Below are 10,478 nucleotides of genomic sequence, written 5' to 3' on the forward strand. Positions count from 1 at the left end.
TGTCCGGGGTCCTAAAAATAAGTAAACAGCTCATTGGGACCCACAGTTTGACGCTTAAGATAAAAGCCTTCAAAGATGGTGGACGGGGCTCGGAGATACAAACTTGTAGGGCGTGGCTTGATCACATGATTATGTAAGAGATCTACAATCGAAGCACCATATCTCCCCAATTATATCCAGGCGGCTTGCCCAGACATAAAAAGCCAACCAACCGGACCGTGCAGAGCCAGCCCAGACGTTCGGGCTGACTGGTACCCCCATGCCCATATGTGGGGAAGATATGGCGACGTCCGAACGCGTCCACCATGTTGGACTGACGGACGAGCCCACGCCAAAACCATCGGTCTGACAGGCGCCTCCTCTAGTTTAGGTGAGGACGGTGGGGACGCATTCGTGTCGCGGCTCCGCCGCACTGCCGGAGGGACCAAATCCAACTATTTTAAGTGCGGCGACAAGGCAACCCTAGCCCTGTTGTTAGGCAAATTTCTCCCTTAATGGTTTTGGTGATTGATGACAATGAATATGAAAATATCCACAAATTTTGAAAATGTTTCCAAATTTGAAAAGGTTAATTTAATTTAGAAACATGATTTTTAAAACTTTTTTAGTTATAAAAAAGAAAAAATGAAATAGGACAAAATAAATACAAAGAACAAAAAAATCAAACAACACCGATCCTTAAAAAGCCAAAAAAAACGCCTGAAAAAGTTGGACGAACCTACTAGAAGGTTCGCAAGCAAAATAAAACACTATATGGGCTGACCTACTACGAAAGCGTCCCCGAGGGGTATGAGCGATGTATACCAAATGCATTGTAGTTGGCGCTATAAGCACCGAATAGGAGTTACCGCCGGTAGTTATTAGTGCCGCTAGCTAAATATGAGTATGAGTGGACCAACCCAATAGGTGAGCGACGCCATGCACGACGTCAGCGAACGCTAGTGCCATCTCGGGAAGAGCGACTTATAGATGCTCCCGAGTCCTGACATGTCTATGTCTTGCTTGTAGCAAGATCGATGGATGTGTTGGCTACAATGTCAGGTTAATAAGGCCAGGCCCGGCTAGCAAGATGCGTACAAACCTATGTAGCCCTCGCCAGCTAGTAATTCATAGTTGATCACGAGCACATATGCTTCTCCATGGAACAGTAAACTCGAAAACAATGGCAAAAGTATTTAAAAATAATTCTTTTGCACATAAAAAATGAACAAATTTATAAGGGCATGCAAAATTTCATGGCAAATTGACATTGGAGGAGCTAGGGACAGAAAAAACAAAATAATTGCTCCAAAATGAATTTTTTGAAACTTTCTCAAAACATCATTTTTTTTTCAGAGCTCCTCCAATGGCAAATTGCCCCAAAATTTTGCAAACACCTATAAAACCCTGAAGCCCTAAAAAAACCTATAAAACCTTGTGCATCTTTGGAGCCAATTTTTTTTTTGTTTCTTTTCCCTGGCACCAAAACGCTAGCTAGCTTCTATAAGCTAGTAAATACGTACGGTTCTTCTTGGATTTTTTTACCTTTATATTTCTATATTAAAACAATTCTCCTAGGGATTAAAATATTTTTTAAATATTTTTTATAAATTTTCTAAAAAGCATTCTTCATGTATTAAGAAATGTTCATGCAGATCAAAAAAAAGTGTTCACACATTTTTAATCAAAGTTTCATGACCTTTAAAAAATATTGGTACCATTCAACAATAATTTTCACACATTTAAAATTTTTTTATGACATTATTAAAAATGTTATGATTTTTTTTTAAAAGCGTAATTTTGTATTTTTTCAAAGATTTTTAACTTATTTAAAAGAATTTTTCACATGTTCAGAAAATGTTCACGAAGATGCCATAGATTTTCTGGACTTTACCTCGTCTTCTGCAATTACAATTCCTTCCTTTGGGAATAGCTGAAACATCAGCTATAAATATTCTAGAGGGAAAGGAATCATCTAGCTATATTCTATAATGGAATACTAGTAAAAGGTACATGCTTCTGCATGTCAAAACACTTGCATTTTGCTCATATGTAGTCTCCAAAAGATGATGTGTAGCGGAAACATGTTAGCAAAGGACCAAATAACACGCGCAATGCATGTCATGCATCGTTTGTGCTACTCACATACTCCGGTTTTCATCTCCGTTTTGGCATCCTCTAGATAGTCCTCTGAGTTTAGAAAGTTGTGACTGAATGGAGGATACATATTTAGGGGTCTCAGACCGTGAAGAAAATATAAGACTTTGGGAGGAATGAGAAGTGTCAGGAACACTGGGGATATGACGTCCAGCGGCTACGCGGAGGCTGAACTGTTAGAAGCGTCAGGATTCTCCAGTGCATCCAACAGCTTACGTCTGAATATTACAAGCGGCCGTCTCGCCGAGAGATTCTTCACATTAAATCATTAATAATTAGCAACAAGACAAAGAAACGTGTAGGAAGGAGGCAGGAGAGATTCGGTCGTCAGATGTTCCCAACAGCCAAGCCATGGAGATGGAAAGCCGCCTCATCCAAAACTTAATTTCCAACAGCTCCACCTGTCAACCTCTCCTCTCCCACTCCAAGATTAAAGCACACCACAAACCAATGCAAGCAAGAAAGATCGCCATATGGCAGTTGAAAGCGCGCGGAATAACTCACTTTGCAGCAAGATATGATATGACAATGATCGATGGATGCTAGCTTCCTTTTCATCATTAAGTAGTACTTCGTCTCAGAATCAAGACTGCAAGAGCAACAGCGACGGCGCCCACTCCATCTCTTGCTTCTCCCTCGCCGCTTCTTCAGATACCCGGCCGATCAAAGCCCCGGCCAGCAAGCCTCCTCAGCTCCTCAACCTTCCATTCCCTTCCCTCTTGACCTTGCTTGGCATCTCCGTCCACGCTTCTCGGGCAATTCCCCCGCTTCCGACGTTACCTTGCCTTGGACGCGCGCTACATCGGCCGACGTACGCTAGCTATATGTGATCCTTCCAGGCCGGGGATAGATGGCGGACCATTTCGCGGTGATGGCGGGCCGGCTGCTCACGGCGTCCACGGTGCAGTCCCGCCATCGACGAGGCCTCCAATGCGGCTTCGTCTTCGGCGCCGGCGTGTGGTGGGGAGGCCGTCGTCGTCGAAGGTGGCGGCGGCAGGCCGAAGAGTGGCGTGCTGGTGGAATGCAGGATCTGCCAGGAGGACGGCGACGAGACCTGCATGGAGGCCCCTTGCTCCTGCAAGGGCAGCTTGAAGGTAAAAACACCTTGGCATATATACATTGCTCTTGTCTCAAAGCAGTAGCTGAACTGAATCAGTGTCTCTTGCAGTATGCTCATCGGACATGCGTCCAGAGGTGGTGCGACGAGAAGGGGGACACCATATGTGAGATATGCTTGCAGGTGAACCAATCATCGTCTCTAATCACGTAAGAATGTAGATAATTGCATGCTGTCATCCACTGACATATATAGATTGTATTTGTTGGTGATAAAACAGCAATTCACACCAAACTACAAGGCTCCTTCCAAGCTGTTTCAGCAGGGAAGAAACTCCATCTTCTTCAGGTACCAATCTTCTAATGCTTCACCTGTCAAACATATGACATCTCACAAATGGATCATCTAATGCTCTTCTCGTTAGCAGAACCCCTGCGTACATCCAGGCACAGGCCCGGAGCTCTTCCACCTCGACAAGCTACGAGTATGATCGCCAAGCTTCCACCCCGAAAGCTGTAATCTGTTGTCGCATAATTGCTATAACTGTAAGTGCAGGTGAAACATACAGACATCCGTAGTTTCGTTCCACCGCTTCAAAAATTAACAACCTGAAACATTGTTGCAACCTTAGCTCATGCTTCTCCTGGTGCTCCATGACGCCATCTCGGTCTACCTCGGCGATCAAGGCGTCTACACCGTCGCGCTGGTCACCGTAAGCGAGGCTCCGGAAATATGGAGACAGTCCGCACGTTTTTTTTCCTAGACTAGATGCATACATATGGAACCCAGCTAATGTAACCTGGTGTGTGCAAATTTTTGTTTTGTGGAACCAGCTGCTGATGCTTAGAACTGCTGGAATTGTGATACCGGTCTACATCATCTTGGTCGCGGTGACTGAAGTGCTTTATCGACGCAGCGAGTGGCAGGTTTGTAAAACCATCTTGATCCTAATGCCGAAATGTTTATGAAGTTTCTTGCTGAAATGGAGATGGAAATGGAACGCAACGCAGGCTATGCATGGTCAGGTTTCAGAACCAGCAGCCGCAGGGAGCACGCAGCCGGTGCCAATTCCGCCGCAGCAACAGCGTGTGGTTATCACCATCCAGTAGTGCACCAAGGGGAACAGATATGGACATCAGTCGTCAAGCAAGCATGGCACCTGGATGCGGTTTTGAGCTTCAGGTGTGCCATCATGTTAACATAAGAGATGGAGGATGTGTACATAATAATTGTGAGTTGTGGCTGTACGTATACAATCTTCAGAATACCTGTGTATATCGAAAGAAAAATGCATATGTACATTCATGGACACTCGCGTCAGAAGCAATGAAGATGAAGTGTTCCTGCTGTACAAGACGAGAGACAGGAGTACAAGATGTAGGAATTTTAGACTTGTGCAATGTACATTCAATGCGCAGAGAATGCAGGAATCACTCTGTCGCCTTCATTGTTGTTGTTATTGTTGCTCGACAATTCGCCAATTCCAAATGCTGCTTGTGTAGGGTATATCAGCCATAGGTGCACTACCATGCTGTCGTCGACAGCACAAATTTTGATACCACAGACAGAGTACACCCGATAAAAAGTCACAAGACTTAAGGATTAACACTGAGTTCAAAATTTCACGGATCAAATGGGCAGCAACAGTTCATCCATGTCCGGCAATCAGATCACAACTATATGGTAAAAACAGAACTACATTTTGAACCCTATAACAAGGTGCAAGTTAGGTCATCATACTTCTGTAAATGACAGCTCCAACATTGGATTTTGTGCACTCTCTGTGAGCTACTTACCAAGATTTTTAACCCATCCAAGAAATATACATTCACGGAGGCCACCTCTGATGAAGTGCACGGTGAGCAACCGGTGGGCTGTTTTTCAGTTCCAGTTCTTTCTTTGCCTGTAAAATCGACAAGTAGAACCTAATCACTTCTCTATCATTTGAATTCCGTATACGCACACGGCAAGAATGATATCCTACCAACCTAAAATTGTCTAATCATATTTTCTTTAAAGAGTGTAAACGGTACGAGTACTTTCTGTTCTTCTGCTGGGTTCTCCAGAAGCAAGCTAGTGCCCCAAATGTACAGCTGGCAGCTGCAACACCTAGGGCAGCTCCAATTGGGACTCTTGCAGCATGTGAGGAGGAGGCATCGTCAGCAAGTGCCGCCCCTACTTGCGTCCTCCCTTGAAGAGACTCCATGTAGGTTTCTTTATAGGATGATACAAGCGTCTTCCCATAGTAGTTAACCAAGAATGGAAATACTTCATCCTCATTCCAGTCAACCTGCAAGGCTCCATCACTCGTCCTGCTTGAAGAACGATAGCAAGATGGGCAGAGTGCCTTTGGAGGCCAGATAGCCTTAGGAAATGATGGATCGCCAGTTCCCATATCCTTTTCTTCTTTCATCAACCTCTCATTAACTTTGTTATGCGTGCTCCATAGCCAGAGGCTGAGATCACGGGCTGACTTGAAGGGAACTGACACACTACAAGCAAAAGCCACAGTCAGGCATGTAGTAGATTTTTTGTTTTTAAAACAACAATGTAATACAAAGTTTGTTTTGCAAACCTTGAGCACATATCATAGAAGTGTTTGCGGCATTCCTCACAGATGAAGAAATTGTGTATGAAATCACATATTGATGTAAAGGTTGATTGGCTTTCTCCATCCCCAATTTGGACAGTAAGTGAATGCAGCAAAACCCATAGACCACAGCTGATACAGGAAATAGCGTCAAGTTCATGTAATATTAAATTGTCAATAACAGCATTTTTTCATCTGCTTGTCCCTACAGCCTACTTTGATTTAAAAAATGTACATGAAAGAGTCCGCATAATACCAAAAAATAAAATTGCACGCAATGAAAATGTTCAGAACATATGCAGAGAGCAGACGTCACCTAAATCCTCTTGTTTCACTTTTACTTCCACGGCAGAAAATCTGCAACAAAAACAAAAATAAGGAGAGCAAATCTTAACTAAAAAAAATGAAAAGCACATACACAATACATTCCTTGTATCCTTGTAGTTAAACAACTATGAGCTATGAAAATTGGCTCTACAAGGAAGGAATCACATGCCTAAAGCAAAGTATGGTCTGCTCACAAAGTGCGTCAGATATTAGGCTAGAGTAAATCAGGACTAAACAATCTATACCTAAATAAAGCAAATCACCAGTTCAGATTATGTGCGCGTGGGATATCAACAAGGTCCCAATTTAAGAGAACACATAGAAAAGAAATCAGCATCAGGCTAAGGACAAGAAAGAGGACATACCCAGTAACCGCGAGGCACCTCCTTTCCACAGATCTTGTGGTTATCTGCTGCAACACTTTCCAACAATTTAGAACTGTCTTGTGAGCTTAAAGAGAGGTTTGAAGGCCAGTGATCATCAAAGTTAATAAGTAGCTCAGCAGATCCTCTTCGACACCTATGATCAACAAAAAACTTCTACAAAATGAACAAAACAGCATAACTATACTTCATCACTATAAATTCAAAAGAGCTCCCTCATACCTCTTGGATGGATGATGAGCCACCAAAATTTGTAAAAACCTTATAAGAGAGTCACGAGTGTCTGCTTTGATCATCTACAGTTTGCAAGTAACAGTAGCAGTAGTCAGCAAAAGAGCAGCAAATAGCATGTCAATTGTGAATTTTGATCATTTAACTAGAACCTTGTGCTCCAAAATTATCTGTAACGCATGAGCTGTTGCTTCCTCAACATCATAAATTGCTTGAACAACCTAATACAACAGATTAAGTACATCAACAAAGGTTCTGAAGGACTCAAACAAACTGCTTGTTAGTGCATGAAATAAGATTTTATGCTATTTGGCTAACAAACAAGTTATGCAGCTGTACCTGTTTAGGATCTGAAGTACTGTTTGGAAGCATACTTTCATTCTCATATTTTTTGTCATCCAAAGTGAACGAGCTGCACATAGCATAGAGGGTATATTAATAAAATCCATCATGCCTGTAACGGTAGAACCGAACAAAAACATAGAAGCATCTAAGCAACAGAATAAGATGTTAAGCCCAAATACACACACCTATGTACTTATAGTTAAGAAACAGAGGTAACAAAAATAGGTGCACAAAATTTTAATAGTTCCGTAGATGACACATCAACTGAACTTTTAGCAATAGTGAAATTGTTGGGAGAAAAACTTGCCTTTCCAGTTGCTTATTTATCCACATAAGTAAACGCTCTGCTGTTCTTCCATCATCAATCAATTTTATGTCGCTTTTCTCTTGCTTCCGGTCCCACTTAGTGTTAGCAAATTTTGGTGGGGGTCCCCAAAGTAGGAAAGGATAATGGTCAACAGAAAATCTACTGCAAAGATCTACATTCACCTGTGCTGCCAACATTCAAAAGAAATAAAGCATCACTGCATGCCAACGCACACCACTGCTTGAGGGACTAATAAGTTAGCAAGTACAATTCAGTATATTATTGGGTTTCTGACAGATTGAGAATTAAATTAAATGAGACAAATCTTTTCACATGAGAAGAACCTCCTGTATTTGTAGCCTTCAGGTTGGCAATAACAAACAGGACAACGATATAAACTGAAGATGCACATCGATACTTCTCTATGTTATTTCGCCATACAGTAACAGAACTGCAATAATATTGCCTTTTCAGCTTCTTATTAGCTGTTTAGCTTCAGCAAACTGATGAAGATTATCACCCTTTGCGAGAAGTACTGTACCTTTGATGCACAATCAACCCTAGCCATCAGAATTCTCCCAGGATGTGCAGCATTTGGACCATTGAAAAGTTTCGCAACCTTCTCATAATGGGGCTGCAGGTAAGGAAGAAATCAAGATCAGCAAGAGCGGCTTTTCAGATCATATGGATATATGATACATTCTACAACCATAAGCTCAATACCTTGTAGTTTCTGCAAGCTGGACACCTGCACAAGCATGATGGGCATTTTAGTTAGCAGAAATAAAACAAGCCGGAAACAAATGACATTAAGCAGGAATGATGAAATGGGGTACCAACAGGGTTTTAAGAGTATGTGTCCACAAAGGTAAGCCAGTCAATCCTTCAAATTTTGCATGGTTAATGGTAAAATTAGTGGACAGTAATTTACTAGGGACAAAAAAGATGTTCTATCAGTGAAAATTCTCTAACTGAGGGGCAGTGATATCACCCATGTGGCCATGTCTATTAAGTAGCTAGGCATAATGATTAATAGTTTAAATGTTTAATACCAAAAGCCTAGCAAGTCAACCCAAAATAAGATTGGCCGGGAACACTCTAGAGCAGAGATTCTAGAATGAAACACAACATAGTGTTGCAGTGGGTTAACAAAATCATCATGTTCCAGTCAGTGGCGGTTTCAGAAATAAACGAAGAAAGTACAACCGCGCTGCTCTGACATATACAGAGAACTACACACAAGGGGTTAATACCGTGCTCAGTAGCTGAAATCCGAGACGAACTAATCATTTCCGATTTGCGACTGACAGATCGACAACGCATGAAGCCACGCGCCACACCCCGGGCCATTGGGCTATCCCGAATCCATCCCGTGATTCCGGATCAAATCGAATCGAAGCAATCCGTAAATGGAATAAAAAAAGAGGCGCGAATCAAGCCGGGGAGCGACTGACCAGTGGGCGAAGAACTCGACGACGGCGAACTGCTCCCGCGAGGCCGTGAGGAAGGCGTCGAAGCTGGTGGCGTTGAGGTCCACGGCGTAGTCCCCCTGCGCGGCGGCCCCGGCCCCCGCCCCGTCGCCGACGCCCAGCGACCGGAGGGCGTCCGCGCGCCCCGCGAGGGAGGAGGCGACGGCGACGGCGAGGACGAGGACGAGGACCCGCGCCGCCGCGGGGGCCATGGGATCGGCCGGCGGGGGCTGGATCTCACCGGTCCGGCGCGGCGGGGATCCGGCGATCCGCTTCGGACACCCGCGCAGCTCTCGTGCTGCGATTGGTCAGACCGGCAGTAGTATACCACTAGTAGCCTCCGCCCGGGGTTTAGACTTTTGGTTAGGGGAAAGCCTTTCCCGTAATTACGTCTGCGGATTCCTAATCATGCCGTGCTATCGTGTAGTCGGGGAGCAGTTATCTGTTCGCTGAGCGGTGGGTCCAGATGGGTGTGCGGGGGACATGTGGCCCACTGGTGGCGGGTTGGAGATGAGTGTGCTTCGTGAGGCTTTGCTGGTTGGGGTTGTGTTGGGTGCTGTGCCACGTTACGCTTTTTCGCAGGTCAAACGGTGCGAATTAGGCAGCACCATTTTACCTCAAAAAAATAAAAAGGCAGCACCGTTTTGTTTTGGGGCGTCGCGACTTCGCCCAAGTTGAGATCCTTCGTTCGCCCTCTCTAGGTACGGGCGAAATATTCGCTCAGAAAAAAAAAGGTACGGGCGAAATCTACAAGTTTGATTGAAACGGGGCCTTGTTTGTATGACCTTGACGTCTTGTTTTTCTTTTCTTTTTAAGGAAACTTTTGATCTATTCATCACGTCGTGGCAGGACAATGAAAACAGAAATAACAAAAGTTACATCCATGTTCGTAGACCATCAAGCGACAGCTGCAATCACCGGATCTAGTCAAAGGCGCGTGACCGTCGTCGCACCTCCGCTGCAATCACCAAAGCAAGTCAAAAGTGTGTCGCCGTCATCGCACCTCTCTCAATGGAGCCGGGTCAAAACGTGTTGTGGTTGACAGTCGGAAAGTCGTCGTGCTAAGGTATAAACGAAGACGAATAAAGACTAGATCCAAATAGATTCACCGAAGACCAATAGTGATCGAATCCCGCGAGATCCGCTGGAGACACACCCCACACGCCCTCCAACGATGCTAGACGCATCATCGAAACAGGGGTTGGGCTGGAAGAACCTTATTCTATCTTCACGAAAGAACGCCGCATCGTCTTCCTGAACACGATACGTACTAAACAAACTCAAAAAAAAAACACCAACAAAAAAACGGAGCAAGATCCCTCCGCCCGGCAAGGGGTGGGGTCCACCGTGCCTCCATGGCCCTAGGGCCACCGGAGACGAGGCGGACCGGTTGTGCCAACGGAAGGCACATAAACCCTTAGCTTTTTCTTTCTTTCTTTGTGATGAGGCGGCGACTGCATTGCATCTCGATCGCCTACGCCAGGTATGTTACCAAGCATTGTCCGCTTCGTCCTCCACCTCTCTCACTGTTGCAGGATCTATGACATTAGCTCTTAAATTCGTCGAATTTTCTCCTATCTATTTTGATGGCATCGCCAACCGTCGATGCCCTACATCAAGGGTCACTGCTTTT

General features: G+C 44.4%; 1 protein-coding gene and 1 pseudogene across 4 annotated transcripts; one reads left to right on the forward strand and one right to left on the reverse strand.

The window, feature by feature from the left end:
• The first annotated feature begins 2,906 nt into the window (after nt 1-2,906).
• Nucleotides 2,907-4,666, forward strand: LOC123182952 (E3 ubiquitin-protein ligase MARCHF2-like; annotated as a pseudogene).
• A 108-nt stretch (nt 4,667-4,774) lies between these two features.
• LOC123182951 (sulfhydryl oxidase 1) lies at nt 4,775-9,202 on the reverse strand. 4 transcript variants are annotated; one of them, XR_006492378.1, is made up of 13 exons: nt 8,831-9,202; nt 8,100-8,124; nt 7,918-8,010; nt 7,377-7,558; nt 7,064-7,136; nt 6,877-6,945; nt 6,716-6,789; nt 6,476-6,629; nt 6,100-6,140; nt 5,769-5,915; nt 5,233-5,685; nt 4,990-5,096; nt 4,775-4,902 (listed from the first exon to the last, which is right to left on the reverse strand). XR_006492378.1 is itself a non-coding variant. In XM_044595654.1 (12 exons), exons 1-12 carry the CDS (start codon nt 9,055-9,057, stop codon nt 5,075-5,077), a joined length of 1,560 nt encoding a protein of 519 aa, XP_044451589.1. In that variant the 5' UTR covers nt 9,058-9,202; the 3' UTR covers nt 4,775-5,074. The 4 variants fall into 4 exon arrangements, 2 of the variants coding, with proteins under 2 accessions (XP_044451589.1, XP_044451587.1); XR_006492377.1 differs by having other exon boundaries at nt 5,182-5,685; XM_044595654.1 differs by having other exon boundaries at nt 4,775-5,096.
• Nucleotides 9,203-10,478: the final 1,276 nt, after the last annotated feature.

Source organism: Triticum aestivum, chromosome 1D, assembly GCF_018294505.1.
Source record: "Triticum aestivum cultivar Chinese Spring chromosome 1D, IWGSC CS RefSeq v2.1, whole genome shotgun sequence".
Lineage (NCBI taxonomy): Eukaryota > Viridiplantae > Streptophyta > Magnoliopsida > Poales > Poaceae > Triticum > Triticum aestivum.